Raw genomic sequence first — 20652 nt, 5'->3', positions numbered from 1 at the left:
CTTAAAGGGTTCAATGGGGTCTGGAATTACTTTGTCCAGAGGAGATCTTACTACATTTACTGCCTATTCAGATTCAGACTGGGCTGGATGCCCTGACTCGAGGAAATCAACAGGGGGTTATTGTATTTTCTTAGGGTCGAGTCTTATTTCATGGAGTTCGAAAAAGCAAGCCACAGTGGCAAAATCATCTACAGAGGCCGAGTACAAATCATTATCTAATACAGCTACAGAGTTGGTGTGGTTATCATACCTTATGGATGAACTTCGACTTCCTCTGAATCGACCTTTGCATCTTTTTTGCGACAACATCAGTGCAAAATACCTTGCTTCAAACCCTATTTTCCATGCCAGGACGAAGCACATTGAAGTCGACTTCCATTACGTTAGGGATTTGGTTGCAAATGGATCGGTATTGGTTAATCACATACCAACGAAAGATCAACTTGCTGATATCTTTACGAAAGGATTATCAGAAGATCTATTTCAAAAGTTTCGAGACAAACTGATGGTGTTTCGTCTCTCCTCACCATCGGTTTGAGGGGGGATGTGGAAACTAGGGTTTCCTAGGGTTTCCTGGTAAGAGGATAAAGAGGAGATTAGGGCAACACTTGAGTTTATATACGGTCAACATGGATTGGTCATATGTGTCAACAAATATTGACCAATCTCAGTCAACAGGACCGGCCCAAAGTGACTTCTCCAAGACTTGTCTAAAGGCAGCTTCTATTCATGTCTAAAGGCCAGCATCACCTGAAATGGAAACAAGAAAGGTTGTTAACAACTTTATTGTTTTCAATTCAGTTTTCTGTTTTTTAGTTTATGTTAGTTTGTAACTGTTTTTTACTCTTTCTTCTCTAATCTCTTTCTATATAAAGAGAATTGTAAAGTCAAGAACATTCATTGAAATAAAATAGAGTTGAGAGCTTCTTCTTACATGCAGCAAAAAAAAAAACACAGACTATATCACCAATATTGGTCTTGACTCATGATTTTCATTATTTGAGAACCCAGGTTAGTTTAACTCCACGAGGGTCGAGGGACCAAGTTTGAACCGTTTGATCATCTCGGAATTAACTCAATTCGGATCTCAAGTTATAATAATAAAAGTTCCATCATTTGTAAGTGTCTAAAAGTAATTAATTACATCGAATCTATTGATAATTAGAGACCGTGCGGTTCAAACACTTCATAATGACTTTTAATTGTTTGTTTTCTGGGAAGACGGGTAACACAAATGGAAAGGTTCATAGGCAAAATACAATTGTTGATTTCTTGGGCAAAAAGAAAGAGTGTTGTCTTGTGCACCTCTTTCCATATGGGTGTGCAATACTCCTCATCATGTATCTCCATGAAAGATATGTTAGTGCATTGTTGGTATAAATCTTAGTATTTTTCCACCTGAATCAGACCTTGTTCAAATCTTACCAGTGGGCGCTTCTGTAAGCACCCAGTCTTTTTTTTTAGGTCTGTAATTCTCTAAGGGCTCACCTTTTTAGCCGTCCGTTTTTGTACGTAGACGTTCGCCGCTTTGATAATGCATATCCCTTTACTACATGTGTTCTATATCTTTCTCCCACTGTTTTAATGCTCACCAAAATATTTAGATTTCTTTGTGTTTTTAGAAAGATATCATCTCTAGTTTGTATGTTAAGGAATGAGTTAAAGAAAGATTTCAAAAGACTTTAATTTCTTACTAAAAATTGATTATAATTTATTTTTTCATGATTCCATCTTTTAATCGAGTATTTTAAAGGTTTTTGAAGTTGTTAAAGCCTTGAAAAATTGTTCATCATCAGTTCTGGGTTGATTCCGAGTGTGGTTGCAGGGATTTGTAAGTAGCAATGGATTTACTTAGATCTGAAAATAATTCTGAACGAGCTCGGATCTGAACAGTTCGAGGGAAAGGTGCCTACATATCGTGCCAACCAAATTGAATTGAGTGGAGTCACGGACTCCAAACGGGTGTCTAGAATAGAAAAGGTGGAGCACCTATAGAAGCACCTTTCTTATTTACGAAAAGAAACGACTTAAAAAGATTCACAATCTCTAAGAGGAATGAAGTACAATGTCAATCAACCCCAAATTTAAATTCCACTTCTTTTTCAATGACGAAAATGCGAAGTATTCAAAACTAAATTTCCAAAGAACCTAATAAAAAAATCTGGGAGCTTCTCAAGAAACTTTATGATCATCTTCTTCCTTTTTTTATTTGTTTATTTGTTATTTTAGTGTTGGACCGTAATGGAGAACACTTAACAACAACAACAACCTACTACTCAACTTGTTTTTGTCAAGTTTAGAGTTCTAGAGAGAGAAGTTGAAATTCATGTTCTTGTTAAGCAAATTTGCTAGGGTTTCCAGTTTTTTGATTGTTTATGTTAAACAAATTCATATTGTTGCTTAAAATTAACTTTTTAGAGTTTTCAACTTGTTTTTGCCAAACAAGTTTTCAATTAAACAAATTCTAGATAGAGAAACTAAAAAGCGTTTGCAAAACATCTTGCAAGCCTTTGCAAGAACTTGCACGAGCTTTGCAACCGTTTGCAAGAGCTTGCTAGAGCTTTGCGAGATGTTGTTAGAGGCTTGCAAGAGCTCGCAAGCCATTGAATATATTGCCCTCATATTTGTTGGACGAGTTATGTTGGTGTAGTTACTTGTAACAGTAGCTGAACCTGAAACCTTAATGGTTGTTGATGCTGCAAAGGTTTGCAAATTGTTTGCAAACTCATTGGTAACTGTTTGCAAGCTTTTGCAAGAAGTTTGCAAGCCTTCGCAAGTACATTGCAGGAGTCTTGCAAACTCTTTGCAAGCCTTTGCAAACTCATTGCAAGAGCCTTCCCAACTCTTTGAAAGATATTGCAAACTCGTTACAAGAGCCTTGCAAACTATTTGCAAGCTCTTGCAAATCTCTTACAAAACTTTAGAAACTTTTTGCAACTTAGTTAAAAATTACATTTTGGACATACTCGCATAACCTTCAATGCACAAGAAATCATTTTATGAACACCATGTCTGTTTAATAGAATAAAGAATTATTTTCTTTTTAGCCCCCTACTTTGTGACCAATTTCTTTTGTTTCCATAATTTCCCTTCTTATAAAAGTGATGTTTTAATTCAAAATTGGCCCCCTTTTAATATGGATCAGTTCCCAAAAAATTTAAACCATTTTAGACCAAACTCGAGGGCCAAAATGGAAGTCACTTTAAAACACTAAAGACGCCTCAACTCTCCCGTTCTCTCTCTCATCCATTTTATCACCTCTATCCTACACATTATCATTTTCTCCTGCGGAGGTCGCCGACTGGCTAAATTTTCCGGCAACCTTCAAATATTTTTTTATTTCTACTTTCTCTCCCTTCTTCCATCTCTTTTCTCTCTTCTTTCTTCTTTCTTCTCTATCTCCTCTCTCTCTCTCTCTCTCTCTCTCTCTCTCTCTCTCTCTCTCTCTCTCTCTTATCTCACTCCACTTTCTCTCTCTCTCTAAAGCTTCGGCGAAGGGGAGGCGAGGAGTCGAGTCAAGTTAGGGAACATTAACTTCATTGATAAGCCAACAGGCACGTTAATATTACAATTGAAGTTAAATAACATGACTAATCTAGCAAATAGCCTTGTCTACGTACTATTGTAGAAACGGGAATTTGGTCAAAACTCCCTAAGAAATTATGACTTTGGTTAAAAAAGATTCATCAAACTTTTTAGGCTTCACCTCCTTATGGAAATTACGTAATCTTTTATTTCAGTGAAAAAACCAACTTAACACTAGTCTAACAAATTATATTTTATTAAACAAAAGTCAGGAAATTACACTTTCTCGCTCTCTTTAAACCACGATTAAATCACCAAAACCTAAAATAGATCGACCTATCTTATAGCAAAAAATCGACTTCAAATCCTAGAGATTCAACTCGGCGACGCCAATTTCTCTCGCTCGTCTATTTCAATCGTTAGAATAACTTCCAGGTTTATTATAAATTGGGTTTTTTGGTATTTTTAATTGGAGAAATGGTACTTTTGACCTTTAAAAGAAGAGTGTCTGTAAAATGTCCTTCAAGAACATTTTGAAAACTTATTTGGGGTCTAACTTGCCAAATAGATAGGTTGTCTTTTTAACAAAAAAAAAAAAAAATCAACCCAATTTCCTGTTCTAGATACAGGAAATTGGGCCGGAGGCCCAATTTCTAGTATTTTTTTGTTAAAAAGACAACCCATCTTTTTAACTAGCTAGGCCCCAAGTAAGTTATAAAAATAGGCTTGAAGGACATTTTTAAAGGCACCAACTTTTTAAGAGTTAAAAATACCCTTCATTCAATTAGAAATACCTAGTAATAATCTAACTAATAAATCAGGAATTTGAGTTTTTCTCATTGACCGAACCGAGTTGGATTGTCGACGCCGATTAAAATTTCTGGGGTTTGAATCGATTTTGGTTATAAGATAGGTTGATGTTTTTAGGTTTTGGTGATTTAATCTATTTGCTTGTTGTTTGAAGAGGCTTTTTAGGGGTTTGATTTAGTTTTTGGTTCTAAATTCTAGAGAGAGAAAGTTTTATATACTTTCAATGGAAGGAGAAATTGATAGTGTTTCAAGGTATAATTCAACTTCTTCATTGCTTTATTTTCATTGAGTTATGAATGATGGATGACAATTTGTTAGTTTTGATGTTTATGTTCAAACTTATTTGTTGGATTTATATGGAAGTTGTGAAAGTATAGTTGATGCAAGCAATGTGTTTGATAAAATGCTTGAAAGAGATGTTGTTGCTTGGAATGCAACGTTAGTTGGTTATACAAGACTTAGATTGGTTGAAATAGCTATAAAGTTGTTAGATGAAATGCCTATGAGAAATATTTTTTCTTGGACAATCATAATTGGTATTTATGTTCAAATTGAGAATTTCATGAAAGCTTTGGAAGTTTTTCGAAGAAATGTAAAATGATGGTGCTACAGCTTATAAAATGACTATTATGAATTTGTAGGGGTTTTAGCTAGTTTTTCGATACAACATTCTATTAGACAAAATATAATAATTTGTAACAAATTTCATGTTAAATCAATTCAAAAACTAATTTGCAAACCATTTGCATGGCACTGCAAGGTGTTTGCAAGGCTCTGCAAGGTATTTGCAAAGCTTTGCAAGGCTCTGCAAGGTGTTTGCAAGGCTCTGCAAGGTATTTGCAAAGCTTTGCAAGGTGTTCGCAAGGTTGTGCAAGGTATTTGCAAAAGTCATGCAAGGTGTTCGCAAGGCTCTGCAAAGTTTTTGCAAGGCTCTGCAAGGTGTCGCAAGGCTATGCAATTTGTTTGCAAGGCTATCCAAGGTGTTTGCAAAAACCATGTAAGGTGTTTGCAAGGCTCTGCAAGGTGTTTGCAAGGCTTTGCAAGGCAGTGCAAGGTGTTTGCAAGACAGTGCAAGGTGTTTGCAAGGTATTTTCTTAGACTAGGGTTAGGTTGGTCTTTTTACTGAAATTGAAAATTACATAATTGCCATCAGGGAGGTGAAGCCTAAAAAACTTTGATGAATCTTTTTTAACCAAAGTCATAATTTCTTAGGGAGTTTTGGCCAAATTCCCCTTCTAGATATTAGTTAGATTACTAGCTGGACCTAGAGCCAAGTGGCCAGTGTATGGGCCTTGGAACTCTCGAAATGAACAATTGTATCAACAAATTGCTAGTTGTATACTAGATTTCAAAAGGTACACTTGTACACAGTATGTTTGACACTACGTTAAAAAACACTCTATGTCTAACACCAAAACATGTAATCTGTAGTCTTTGCCCCAAATAAAATATTTCTTCTCCAAACTAGACTTTGGAGCATGCCTCACATTTCAAAATTCACAAGAGCTTTTACATATTTAGGGCGTCTTTTATGGATTTGGTTGAAATAGTGAAGTATAGATTGTTAAACCACTCTTTCACTAATTTTCTGGATTTCACAGGCCTCATTTTGAGGGAAATAATTACATTATGCCATCCAATACTTTATATCTCTCCACATCTAGCCTAGGTATCTAGCAGATAAACTAGCTCCTTTCTTGCAGTGGCGTGGCTATAAGTTTAGGGGTCCGGTGCAGAATTTCTCATGGGACCCTTTATGTTAAAAGACAATCAATAATCTCAATGTTGAAAATTTTATATAAAACTAAACATTGAATAAAAAAGTGAAAAAAATAAACTAGTTAAGAATTCGTGAACAATTTATACGTAAATTAAACTAATCAATTGAAAATCTTTAATCATTACAGGATTGGGTAAGATTTTAAAAGAGTGAAGTATGAATTAATAAACTTTAATGGGAGATTAGCTCTTCATAGTAAACTACTTTAATTAATCCATTGAAATTTTTGCAAGTTCTAACTATAAGTTTGGATGGAGAGAATGTATTGAGTATTCGAGTGAGTGAAGCTCAAACTTTTATTAGTTAAGTGATAGAGCACCAACAGAGATTGTCTAAACAGAGAGTGTATTAAAAAACTAACTTGGGTCGAGAGAGAACGAAAGAAATAGGTGACAAGTGAATTAATGTGGGTAAGAGAGAGTATGTAAGAGGGCGTTGATGTTGTTAGGGAAATAATCAAGTAAGAGAAATAAAAGAGAGGGAAATTTTAAAAGGCCCCCCCGTTTTTGTTAAAAGGCCTCCCCGCTAAAAGCGCCCCTCATTATAACCCATTTGGTTATAGGGCCCCCTTTACAAAAGAGCACCTCCTTCATCAATATTTGACCTAACGGCAAAGTTAACGCCGTTAGGTCAAACTTAACCCAAGACCGGTGATGTTGACCACGCCACATCATCATCTTCTCCGGCTGGGTCGCCGGCCGGCCAAACTTCCGGCCGGCGACCTTCAAAATTTTTTTTTTTATCCTCTCTCTCTCTCTAAAAAATAAATAAAAAAAAAATTTCTCTCTCTAGATCTGGTTCATATCTAGAGAGAGAAAAAAAAAAAAAAATTTGTTTTTAGAGAGAGAGAGAATAAAAATTAAAAAAAAAAAATTGAAGGTCGCCGGCCGGAAGTTTGGCCGGCCGGCGACCCTGCCGGAGAAGATGATGATGTGGCTTGGTCAAATCATGTGGGTGAAATACACCTTTTAAGGGGTTTTTTTTCACCCATTCAAAGAGGGGGCCCTTTAACCAAGCTAAGTCAAAGGTTTTTTACTAAGTCAACGAAACCATGGGGAGGCCTTTTAACAAAAACGGGGAGGCCTTTTAAAATCTCCCTAAAAGAGATGTAGAAGAATTATCTGTGCCTTGGGTCCATGCCTTGAGTTTTGTGGGCCCTCAAATTCCAAATGACAGTGTAGATTAGGTACACATTAAAAAGAAGCTTTGTGGGGCCCATACTGCTGTCACCCCCCACCACACGCTACTGCTTTCTTGATAGAATAAGCGGGGATAAATAGTAACTTGTAGTGGTGGGAATGGGTCCGGGTCGGGCTGGTCGGGTTCATGTCGTTCATCGGGTCGGGCTGGTCGGGTTCATGCCGTTCATCGGGTCGGGCCGGTCGAGCTTTTAAACTTTCTGTCAATTCGGGTTTAATCGGACAGGTTATTTAAAAAATCCTAGTGTCCAAAATTCGTCAAAGTTCGTCAAACTTTTCGGGTTTCTTGCGTATCGGGCGGTCGAGTATCGGGTTTTCACCAAAATTTCAAAATATCTCGGTCGAAATAACCAAAATATTTCTATATGGTACCGAAATTTCTATCGAAACTAAAATTTAATCAAGTTTCTCTTAGCAATGTTGTGTCAAGGACACTCCGCATTTGGACAACAATATATGTGTATATATATATCTATATTATACACTTCAAACACTTTAAAAATGTATCTGTATATATATCTTATATATGTTATACATGCATACATAAATAGATACAAGCTCGCATGCCGCCCCCTCGGTGAAGCTGCACGTAACCTCGTTTCTTCCTGCCTTTGTTTCATTAGATATCAATCAATATTATAGGGAGTTTAATAGGCAATACCCAAAGTTGTTAACGAAAATGTTTTTTTAACCCAAAGTTGACCTAAGTATAGTTAGAAACAATGTTCATCTTCTTTCATCTTTGGCAAAAAGTTGTTACCCAGCAATCCCCGTCTAGTGACGTTGACTAAAAGAAAAAAAATTCTTCTTATCTTCTCTCTCTCCCTGCTCTCACCGGCGAAGGGAGGGTCCTCCCCTTTGTCGGCAAGAGTAGAGAGACAGAAGACAAGAATGAAGAAGAAAAAAGAAAACTTTGTTAAGATCGCTGGCCGACGACCTTTTGCCGGAAGATGGGCAGTGCCCTCAAAATCTCACTTCCTGTTATTGGAACCCCCTGTCCTCCTACTCCCCTCCTAGAATTTGCCCCGCCCCAATTTGGCTATGATCACTAGAAGCGACATTGACATCCGAGCACAGGCACTGTAATTTGTTAATGACGGAGCCTCTGCATCTATCTAGTTAAGTGGGTGGCAGGTGACCCGGTGAGTCCGAGTCAAAAGTACTCGTTGATGCTTTGACCTGAGAGGGCCTACAACAAACCAGGGGTGACTACAAAATGTCCTTCCATTTTCTTGCTTTAACTGCTTTTTGACAATATTTTATTCTTAAAGACAGCCACAGAGAGAAAATTGGAAGCGCTACAGCAACCGTAACACATTTCTTCATATTAAACACGTAAACAATTCAGATTTACATAAAATTTAAAGAAATCAAGCTTAAAATTGCTATCACTTAACTCACTCTTCTTTTTGGGCATGAGGAGAAACATCGATGCTGCTTTGGCCAAATATATCAGGAATACTATCCCATTTCTTATTCTCTCTCATCTCCCAGTATCCTCCTACATACCGGTAACACTCATCTTCGTTGTCTTTCCTGAACCATCTTGGCTGCCATCCTCTCTCCTGCAACCTCCTTGCCTGCACCAACCACATTAACACTTACCAGTAAGATGAGGTTTTAAGCTAATGCTTTCCAAGTATCAGCTGTCGGGGGAGGGTTAAAAGCTGTTAATATATATATATATATATATATATAGTTTAAGTACATGGTACTTGGTAACATTGTGAACTAGTGCTGTAATGGAGCTGATCAAAATACTATCTATTACTGTCCTAGTTCGTATACTACTGCTGGTTGCTGCTAAAAGCACCCGGGAAAAGTGTTATCAGTAGGCGGGTCTATTAGCACGCCGTCAGAGACCAGCCCGCCCCTCTAATTCAACTAAGAATCCCGCATACACCTTCCCGCTCTCTCCCGTGCACATCTTCAATCACGTGCTCATCCCGTGCACAACTAGCGTAATGGTCCCACATTGCTCGCAAGAGTGTCTGGAGTCAGGGCTATAGGTGTACGCTCAAGCTTAGTTACCGAGGCCTTTTGGGTGGGCTCGTGGTGCCTTCCCCAAGAACAAAACCCCGTACCTGTGTGAGGTGGTGAAAGCGGGACAATATCGATAACTGCTAAGGCTTGGGGCGTTACAAAGTGGTATGCGAATGGCTCCAATTGAACTACGTGAACTCAAGGACCAGATTCAACAGTTACTTGACTTGGGTTTCATACGCCAGAGTAGCTCCCCGTGGGGTGTGCCTGTTCTTTTTGTTAAAAAGAAAGACAGGTCGATGAGGTTGTGTATCGATTATAGGTAGTTGAATAAGGTTATTGTAAGGAATAAGTACCCTTTACCGAGGATCGATGATTTATTCTATCAACTGAGAGGATCCAAGTGGTATCAGAGTCGAGGACGACTCTTCGCTGAGGGTGGGGGATTGTAATAGTCCCACATTGCTCGCAAGAGTGTCCAGAGACTGGGCTATAGGTGTACGCTCGAGCTTAGTAAATACAGAGGCCTCAAGTGGGGAACAAAACCTCATCCCGCAGTAGGTGGTGGCTAAAGTGAGGACAATATCGTTGTGGGGGGTCCACGGTGTCATTGCGTACTCTGATGGTCGGAAGAATTGTGTGTTGTCGCCCATACCGAGGCCTTTTGGTAGGCTTGTGGTGTCTTCGCCAAGAACAAAACTCCGTACCTGTGTGAGGTGGTTAAAGCGGGGACAATATCGATAACTGCCAAGGCTTGTGGCGTTACAAAGTGGTATCAGAGCTGAGGACGGCTCTTCGCTAAGGGTGGGGGATTGTAATGGTCCCACATTGCTCGCGAGAGTGTCCAGAGACTGGGCTATAGGTGTACGCTCAAGCTTAGTAAGTACAAAGGCCTTTTGGGTAGGCTTGTGGTGCCTTCGCCAAGAACAAAACTCCTTACCTGCGTGAGGTGGTTAAAGCGGAGACAATATCGGCAACTGCTAAGGCTTGGGGCGTTACAACTAATAATCCCCCTCTGATTCCAGCGTAACAATTACACGAAAAAGCTCCAACTTAGTTTTGTTCTTAAACAGAAGTTTGTGGAAAGCCTTTCTCTAGACCTAGTAGACAAGTCAAGTGATGGTGGTTTCTGAGTCCTGGTAGGTTAATGGGCCAAATTCAACCTTAATTGGTCAGCTAGGGTAAAGCCCCTAGACTGTCCTAAAGAACAGGGTCAACCATAATAGTGAACCGGTTGGATCCAAAGTCCCAACCAAAAACCTGACTTGTTTAGCAAACAGGTAGATTCACCCCGCTGCTAGCTCTAGTTTTATAGACGTGCATAGAGAAATTAGAGCTGGGTCAAACTAAATTACAAATCAGCAAATAGCTCTACAACACAACAAGGAAAACCCCAAACAAATAATGACGATTTATAAAATGCGGAGAAGAGAATGTTGCGCACCTGTCTCTGTAACTGTTCAAGTCTAAGTTTCTCTGTATTTGCCAGCTCATATTCACCATTCTCTAAGTGCCTTTGATCTGGCCTAAGTCTCGAGTCGGTTGGAGGCAATCTTTCTTGTAGATAAGGTGATAATTCATTTAAGGAGATCGCAAAAGGTGTAAGGTTATATCTTGTCTGGGTAGAAGATTTTTCTCGTTCCCATAAGAGTAAAGCTTCTGACATAGGGTCATACCCTTTCGGCTTTGTTGTTGGATCTCCCAGAACATAATACATTGCCTCATCCCACTTCCCTACTAACATAGCTACCTTCTTGCCCGTTATATCATCTTGCACAAATCCTTGTACCTGTGTAGTCATTGAAATGTAATTAGATATTTAGATGTATATTTTCTAATTAGCTTTCTATATTATGTTTGTCGGCGTCAACTCAAAACCAATTAGCAATGACCGGAGAAGCCCTATATTTAATATTTTTGGCCATGAGACCACCCTTTGTACATGTAGTTCTATTCTCGCACATTTCCCCATGTGTGGCGTTTTTTAGCCTGACAAATATCTTTTTGGTTGGCGACGTGGAGCACATGTAAGTATTAAGTTTATCAAGTATATGGCCAATGGGTAGATAGGCCCTAGATACTATATTCTTGGTAATGAGACTGCCTTTTGGGGCATATCCTACTAATCCTTTCTTTACACTCTTTTTACATTCCTTACTAGGCAAGCAAGAATATGCCAACCCATACCAATTCCACGCTTGATTTTGTCCAGTATCGAAGGAGTAGCCTAAGAAAATATGTGCGTTAACCAATAATCTAGGTCTTCTATGAATTTATTAGTTCCTTCAAGATACTACTCGTGGAGATTCATTCGCGTAAATCAAATGTCTTTTTGTACACTGATAATATGGTTAAGTTTCTGCATAAGAAGACAGATAATTTATGTAAAAGGAGGACCCATACCTGGTGAGGGTTGCGATCAATTATAGATTGCTCCTTGAATTTGAGTTTGCAGGAGTAATTTCCACTCCCCTTAATTCGCATAGTACCATAATGGTCACAATATATTTTCCCAAGAATAATGTTATATATGGAAGTAGTAACCTTGCTCCACTGAAACGTCTCTCCATCTTCAAACTGCAGAGTAAGAACTCCAACAGGATCAAGCTGGATAGATCGACCCCAAAACTTCCCTTTCAGATTAGAGTCTGCCCAGAATTTCCAGCCTCTTCCATCACAATGACAAGCAACAATGGTTGGGTGGTGACTGACCTGAAACAAAACCATACATAGTTCAATGACAGGTTGTTCATGAACATGGTAACAGAATGATCTCCAATCCAATTGTCATTTCTTCACATCTTTAAATTGGTTAACCACTTAACCAGAATATTCTTTGAAGAGGCAAAGCTAGAATAACGATAACAAATCTCGGTTAAGCACTTAGAAGAGACAAAGATAGAGTAAAGAAAATAAATCTTGGTTAAGCAGAGCAGAATATTTTCTGAAGAGGCAAAGATAGAGTGAAGAAAATATATCTTACGCCTATATAAATTCTAAGCAACATAGTGGTGGTCATAGTTATGAGCTCGCACAAACCTACCATCGTTAAGATGTTCATTGATGTATAATAGTGGAATAAGAAAATTAACCTTTTCAGAAAAGAAACGGAGACCTTTATCTGGATAGTCAGCTTCATAGGTCTCCCCAAGGAGAGGGTTGAAAGGCTTGCACTGCCGACCTTCTGTTGACGCATAGCCAGACACAGCAAATGCTGCAACACTAAGGATTCGCATCAAGCTGTTCCCCTGCACCATGCGCATCATTATCACGTTTTTTGTCAGACCAGCTGAATAATGTCAGCCAGATCAACTCACCACAAAATACAACACGTTTTAAGTCATTCCTATTCATGTTAGACAAGTACCAGATCCTAATCTTAAGCCACAACAAAAATTGTGAAGAAACCTAGCAGGAAAGCGTATTACATTAAAAAGTATACCAAATATATTTAGATGGTGGGAGAGCTAACATGGAGCTGAAGGATGTAAATGGAGCTGACTACTTTGAAATGAATCAGTAATTTCCAGGATCTCAAGATGGTAATGAGATTCAATCATTCAAGTAGCTGATAAGAATGTAATCATCTTTGGCTGATGAATGAGGACATAGATATTTGTGGGCACCGCCCCAAGTTGCACAGATGAAATTGGATCTAGTCAGATTTTCTTCAGTCTGTTCTGGTATCCTCAAAATATCACTAGCATTTGTTCTTACATTCTTCGAAGTTTCAAGATAAAAATAATGGATATAGGTACTTGTGTTGTTTTTCTGCAAAAGTCAATAAACAAAGGGTTGCCAGATGTTTCGTGTAATCGTCGTCTCCTAGTTGAAAAGAAATAATGAAAAATCCTACATATGATAGAGGGTGGCTTCTAATGCTCAATCTCCTAGTAACCTTCTTGTGCAAAACTGCAAAGTTTGAAAACAAGCTTTTGTTTCACATAAGAGATATGGATCCAGAGAAGGTGGATTTAGTTCCTTTAGACTTTAGTTATGAATATTTTCAGTTTCTTCTTTTGATCACATGTTGATAGATAGCTTAATGATGATTTCAGATTCTAGAAATTAGAAGTGAACTACAATTTCATCCCCACCTGGTCAATCTGAAGCATAGGGCAGTTTAGGCACATCATAGTGGAGTCCCCAAGAGATTTTATCAACTTGTGCTATCTAATATATTTAAAAGATAGATAATAAGGTTTATTTATGAGCATTTTCAGTATCCTTTTTATGACATTCTCATAGTAGCTTCAAGATGATTTCAGACTCTAGACAATTTAGAAGTGAACTACAATTTCATCTCTACTGGTCAGTCTGAAGTGTAAGACAGTTTATGAACATCATGGGAAGTCATCAGGAGAAATCATCGACTTGTACCATCTAATTTATTTAAGAGATAGGCCATAAGACTTGAAGAATATAATAAAAAGATAAATCGACATATTCAGATAAGAGGATAACTAAGTTACTGGAAACTTTGTTTCGAACTTAATATCAAATTAAATATATGGATTGTATGTGCGCAAGTGACTATGAAGTATCTAACAGCAATATTGATTTGAGAAGAGCAAAGCAGGAAAAGTAACCACTTCCATTAAAATGAGACAAGCAAATCTCGGTCTCAGGAACTAACTTGGGTACATAAGAAATTGAAATTAGAGGTGAGAATCTAACCTGTTTGCCCCATTCCAGTGCTCGATCTACCAAATATGAATACTCTAAATCTTCAAAGCACTTCTGCAATGAAGATAGTGGCTCGTTAAAGTAAACGGGAAGACAAACTCCAGATAAGTCCTTTCCAATGTTTTCTTTGATTATTGACCACAGCCCAATTGGCTTTTCCTTTTCTTTTGGTTCAGGCAATCTATCCCTTCTCTTGATATAGGGATAATTAATGGTGTTTATCTCCAAATCAACTTCACTGCTGCGTTTAGAAAAGAAAGAATCTTTATCATTAGATAAAGCACAGGAATTGCCGCTGGTCTCCCTACAACGATATGAAGCACTTCTGAGAGACTCCGAAGACAAAAAATCCCTTGTATCAAAAAAGATGCCATCATCCTCATCTGTTTCAACATCAACTCCATCTTGACTTTCATTACATGCATCAGAATCACTTGCACTGCCCTCGGACATGATAGAATAGAAATCTGTAACATGCAAAAAGAAAAAGGGGGAAGATGGGAATGGGTTAAACTGATAAACTCTCCATAAGAACTAGAAGACAGTTAGTAGTGGTCTTTTTCTGGAAGAATTTCTAAGGAGAGAATGACAACAGACTCACTTTTATAAAGAATATTTTAAGTAGAAGAGAGCAACTACTAATAATGAAACGATCATGCAAAACGATACAATAGTAAAAACCAGCAACTTCGTAAGAAAGGGAAGCATTATAGCCTAAGGAAAGAAAATGAAGTGAGTTCAACGAGCTCACAAGATGGAAGCTGGGAATGGGCAGAAAATATATTTTTGGGAAGACATTTGGTATTCGACTTTAAACTCAAGGACAGGTACCCAGCCATATCCTCTATCTCAACATCGAGGAGAAGTATTAGTCAGTCAAATGTTTAACAGCAACCTGAGAACATGGGAGATAACTTTAAGAAGAGGCCTGAACAATTGGAAGTCCCCATCATCACATAACTGTTGCAAGTGCTGGAGAGGAATAAACCCAATGACAGTGAGGACACACGAGTATGGACAGAGGGCGAGGGAGAGCCCCTATCAGTAAGGAACCTATATAATAGAGCAGATTACGATGCCACATATAGGGAATTACTCATCTATAACCTCATTTGGAACAAAAATGTCCATCCAAGAGTGAGTGTCACTATATGGGCTGCATGCGTATTAAAAATCCCAACTGTGGAGCAATTGAACCACAGGGGACTTCAACTCGCAAACAGATGTGTCCAAAGTAAAGAAGCAGAGGAGACAGCTGATCACCTATTCATCCATTGTAAGATTGCTTCAAATCTTTAGCAGCACTTTATTAGGTCGGGGAAGGTCAGCTGGTGCCAACCTTCATCCAGCGAAGATGCAATCGAACAATGGCCGAAGTCTAGAAGGAGGAAAAAGGCAAAGAAGTTTGGAATGTGATCCCAATCGCCATAGTGTGGTGTCTATGTAAGGATAGAAACACCAAGATTTTTAAGGAGAGCAGCCTAGAGAGTTCAGTGCAGGAAGAAGATGTTAAAGGGGTATTATATCATTGGAGCAGGAATACAGTAGGGGCTAAAACAATGGCTTACCATGATATAGTCTTAAACTGGGATAACATAAGGTCATAACATAGTAGTCCAAATAAATATGTATCTTGTATCCTTTTGATACTTTTTCTTAATACATGTTCTTTCGAAGTTTCAAAACAACATGAAGTGAGTTAAGAAAGTTATAACATCTTATACAGCAGTTGGTGACAAAAACAAGAATATAAAAGATAAAACTCTACAAGAACATTTTGGTTATGAACCTATTTAAGGCCCTAGTAAACAAGTTGACTAAAATATATTTCAGTGGGCGAAAACAAGAAAAAGGTAAGTCAGCTTTTTCTGGAACAGTGTTTGGATGTATAGGGAAAGTGAGGGTTACATGACCAAAATAGGGATCAAAAGTAGCACAGGGGACTCACAGACCGAACCCCTGACGGAAAAGAAAATGAAAACAAAGCTGTACAAGAAAACTCTTAAACAACAAAATATGTGTTTGAGACGGCTTCCCCGTTAAACATGAAATTGGTGTAGACGTAAATTGCCAACTGTTAGAACTAAAAGTCGCGGAAGCTATCGAACCTATCCTAGAAATTGATCCGATTATGAAGATTAATCGAAAAGCTAAGTCAAAATCAAATATGCGAACAGAATTTAACGAGGTTCGGCTTTAAAGCCTACGTCCTCGGGCGAACAAGAAATCTTTATTGAAGGATAGATGAAGACGACTAACACAACCCGCAAGTTCGTCCCAAGATGGTACCGTATAGAAATTAACCTTCTATACTAAATCTTCGACGACCGAGAAATTTAACACCGCTCAAAAACTATGAAAAATTTCTCTCACTCTTGCTCTCTCTCTCTAGCTCTCTAAAGAAGAGTTGTTGATGTGTTTGTTGATGTTGGTGATTATTGTAGGCTCACAATACCCCTATTTATATAATAATATAAGCCGGTGGGATTGCTTTAAACCGACTCCAAATTGAACCAAATTGGAAACCTTCAAACCGCCATCATCAATTTCAAACCGCCTACATGAAGCCAACTAAACCGCCTACATGAATTTGGAAACTGCCTCCTCTTTTGAAATTTGGAAACCTTCCTCTCACACCAACAAAAACCCCAAGTTAGTTGATGACCCAAACTACACAACCCTGCTACTTATGCTACTACAAGATACAGTGAATCAATTTTGTTGTTCCGTAAAGTTATAGTGACACTGACGTTTCTTACTGAAAGTTTTCAACAACTTATATGTAAGAAAAATTAGGTTATCATGTATCATAATAAGATGCAATTTAAACCATGTAATCAATGGATACCCTTTTTTACTGACCACTCAATCTTCCATTCCCTGGTCCACAACATGACTTACGCCCCTTGGTTTCATCCACCACAGTAGTTTCCAGCTCTACCTTCTCAGTCTGCAAATTAGAAACATAAGATAAATGTAATAACTAGATTAGGATAAATTGAAGGAAAACTGCAGTTTGACCGTTGTAATTTACTTCCTAGATTAGGTTAAATTGAAAAATTACCTGCGATTCTAAAATAGAACTGCTGTAATCACACTCATTAAAGAAAATGTAACTCCAAATAAACAGACGATGAATGATATAGGAATCTATATGAGATCACAAAGCAAAATCAGCTCAATCCGTGACTAACATGGACATATGTATGGGTATAGGTATTTGATACTTGTATTACATACAGAATGTGGCAACCTAATAATCCCAGTAGTTGATACACGCAGACTCACAGCCATTTTATTTAGAAAAATTATTGTTACATCACGCTAAAATGACATTAACCTACAGCAGTACCATGTACCTAACTCGTTTTTGTTAAAGCATATCCATGCTATACATACAAGATCTCAGATTTCCTTGTCGAAGTGATTGCAAGTATCGTTGTTCAATTACCTAACACGATTATCCGTTCTGGGCACGAAAATATTGTTCTTATTACATAAAACGTAGCAATGTGCCAATGTTATTAATTTATTCTGACTGGCGAAGCAGAAAAAAATTATATACCTCCAACTGCCTCAATGTGTCAACCAGGGCAACATGTTTACGTTGGAGAGCATTTAGCTGAGTTTGCATCTCCGAGAGTTCTGATAGCATAATAGATTCACAATTGTCTATAGCTGCTTCGCTCAATCCTTCCTGCAGCAGACGTGATCGTAGCTTCTCAGTTGAGACAACAATGTAGTCAGTGGGTGTAAAGTCGTTGCTTGTCAAAATTCTAGGGAAAAGATCTTTAGCGGCCAGCAGTGCCTCAATCCATGTAGCCCTGTCCTCTCTAGACACACACCGCAAGTGAAGAGTCTTCGTGCCTGAGAAAATGGAAAGTCTCTTATCATCCGACTTGCTTGCTCTGATTGAAGAAACCTGTCATCCATATGATCACAAATTACACCATTCTACAGAACTAAATATATGAGATAAATCGTAAATGTTACCCAGAAAACCAATTAAGATGTCCATTATCCATACCACCTTCTATTTTATCTCTTACAAGATAGAGCCTAACAGAGATTAAGGAAAACCAATTTCTGAGTACAAAACCCAAGCCTAAAGCATTCAATCAACGACTCAAAAGAACATATCAAGCTCTTATGAAAGAGGAGACACCCACTTGAGGGTATTCTAGTTATCAATCTATTTGAAACATTTCAACAACCCCCTAAACCAGTACGTCTTTCTTACGTTCTTCTAGTTCTAAAAATTGTCTTTACCAAATAAAAAATCATGGTTCAAAAGTTCGTTAGAGGTGCACGCCTCAAATGCAATTTGGTATCACATTTTTCTTTAGAAAAAAAGTTAATGTATGCTTCAAGGAGTACGCTTCGCTTTATTGGAACAACCCACCTTGAAGCAGAAAAACATTGTTTTAAACATTGTAAATGATACGACTCCCAATCCTATTTCTCTTCTTACCTTTCTTCTTTAGGTATTCTTTTGGTGTCAAGTAGAAAGTGGGGGATTCAAAGGGTTGTGGAACAGTTTTTGCTTTGTAGGTATTACCTATTTACCTCATGTTCAAACTTTTGGCTCTAATATCCAATCTTCACCTGCTAACTAGTTCATTATGGAGCTAAGGGAACAATGAGGAGTTGTTCATACATTGTAGTTGGGGTTACTGATATGAGATAAGGTGAATGGGGTTACTCAAATAAATTTGTTTCGAATTGCTTTCATCCGTTAATCGTTAACAATGTAAGCGAAAAATTAATAATAATCAACACAATACTTGGGAGGAAAGACAATCATACCTTAAGATGTATTTCCCCAGACGGTTTCCACTGTTTTGTAGAGCGAAATGCCCCATTGGTGGTCCTGTTGCCCTTTCGAATATACCTAATCGATTCTTCGCCAATTACTTTAACACCATTCTCTCTTACAGCATTAACTGAAATCTTATCAGGTCCATGAATTTTATAATATGAAAGAACACCATCTTCAAGCATGAACCACCTTGACTTCCATCGTTTCCCATAATTTACCCATTTATACAGAATTCCAGCTACACTACCACTCACAACACCATTACTAAAACCACAATTTGAATTTCTTACCTCATCACTTAAACTTGGTGGTACTTGATCATGATCAGATGGACCAGACAATGCAAAATCATAATCAGTTCCTACTGATGAAACTTGTGCTGAAAATGTCTGTTTATTTGTTCCATTCCTAACAGAGTTATCAAACCCTAATGGACTTTGTGATGATGATCTAACAACAACTGTAGGATTACTACTACAGTCTTGATCAATTGAAACAGGAACAATGCAGCAAAGAGGATTCATCTCAAGAGAACATAAATCCAACTAATCAAAATTCTCTAATCAACTAATTGAAAAGAAAAACGATTTCCGAAGGATCTCTCTTGAGAGAGAAACAATAGATTCGAGTAAATTATTAGGTCTGGGGGAAACTGGCAAGTCGGAGATCAAAAAGCAGAAGAGGCATCTGAAACTCGTAATCGGAAATGACATAACAACAAAACGATTACAAACAAGTACGTGTAATTGATCGAGATCAATATAATATTACGACGATCAATGTGGTGATTCTGACCTTAGAGAGAGAAAGTAGAGAGAGAAAGTAGATAGAGAGAGAGAGTAATTATGTGACAGTTGTAATTAGGGGGACAGAGTTATAAGTAAGTAGCTGTGTAAGTTGTTGGAGTAGTCTTTGTAACAGTTATGCGCTTAGGAAGACGATAAAGAGAGAGAGAGAGGGTTTTGCTTTTGGTGTCATAACAGGTCCATTAAATTCGCTGATCACTCTATCTATTCTACAACACACCACTCTGATTAGTAGTTGAATAGAGTTTTTAGAGAGAGAAAAAGTAGACTGTGGTTGTGGGGGTGGGAGGGGGGAGATGTATAGGATGGCGTAGGTTAGCTTTCAGTGCATTTATGCGCTTATTTGTCTTGCTTTACAAGTGTAATGATTATGGAGGAAAGCTACTCTGAGTATAGATAGTAGGATGTGGACTGGTGGGGTTTATAGGTTCGTTCGTTGGAAACGGCTAAAAGCACCCGAAAATTGCTGTTAGCACGCGGGTGATGAGATCGGCTAAGGTCAATCTCCTTTGACTCTAACATCTATTGGGACCTGGACACGAATCGACCGTCTAAAATCCAAACAAGGTTTCAGACTCGGTCAGTGGGCGATCATAAGTATCTAATAAACTTGGGATACAAGAGTCTCGCAGGGAAGAAACTTTTTCCACAAGATAAACATGATCGGAAACACGATCTATCCTAAATACTGAGTATATTTGAATAAGGAAATTCACACCATCTATCGATCATAAGGAAAATCCGAAAGAGAAATCTTGATATCTTAATCTACGAAATATTAGTTTCAATCGAAGACGGTGAGTCTCAACCGCCTCATCTCAAACGCTCGATTCAGTCGGCCAAACAAACTTATAAAAGGAAATGAACTCACCTTGAACGAGGCACGGTCACAAGCTAAATCTCAAACTATACAATCAATCAAAGGTCCGATCTCCTAAACTATAGTCACTCAATATCCATTACTTACACTGCAAAAACACCCTAACTGACACGAGTGTCTGAGAGGTTTTCGAGTTCTTTGCAGATTTCGCCCCCAGCTCGTGG

General features: G+C 38.1%; 1 protein-coding gene across 1 annotated transcript; it reads right to left on the bottom strand.

The window, feature by feature from the left end:
* Positions 1-8520: 8520 nt before the first annotated feature.
* LOC147567516 (oxysterol-binding protein-related protein 1D-like) lies at positions 8521-20006 on the bottom strand. Its single transcript, XM_086654130.1, has 8 exons — positions 18790-20006; positions 17549-17905; positions 16846-16933; positions 13975-14450; positions 12390-12545; positions 11701-12009; positions 10742-11086; positions 8521-8894 (listed from the first exon to the last, which is right to left on the bottom strand). The coding sequence occupies exons 1-8, from the start codon at positions 19324-19326 to the stop codon at positions 8712-8714; spliced, it is 2451 nt and encodes an 816-aa protein (XP_086510256.1). The 5' UTR covers positions 19327-20006; the 3' UTR covers positions 8521-8711.
* Between the last annotated feature and the right edge of the window lie 646 nt (positions 20007-20652).

This window comes from Eschscholzia californica, unplaced genomic scaffold (genome assembly GCF_041429995.1).
Source record: "Eschscholzia californica isolate CP2 unplaced genomic scaffold, dmEscCali1.0.p SCAF_1, whole genome shotgun sequence".
NCBI classification, from domain to species: Eukaryota; Viridiplantae; Streptophyta; class Magnoliopsida; order Ranunculales; family Papaveraceae; genus Eschscholzia; species Eschscholzia californica.
The sequence above is the reverse complement of the archived record's forward strand: the minus strand, read 5'-3'. Positions and strand labels throughout refer to the sequence as shown.

Coding starts and splice junctions, on each gene's coding strand:
- LOC147567516 (XM_086654130.1), bottom strand. CDS start 19,326: ATGAATCCTCTTTGCTGCATTGTTCCTGTTTCAATTGATCAAGACTGT. Junction 17,906..18,789: donor CTGGGGAAATACATCTTAAG/GTATGATTGTCT, acceptor TATGGATGACAG/GTTTCTTCAATCAGAGCAAG. Junction 12,010..12,389: donor TCCGTTTCTTTTCTGAAAAG/GTTAATTTTCTT, acceptor GTTTTGTTTCAG/GTCAGTCACCACCCAACCAT.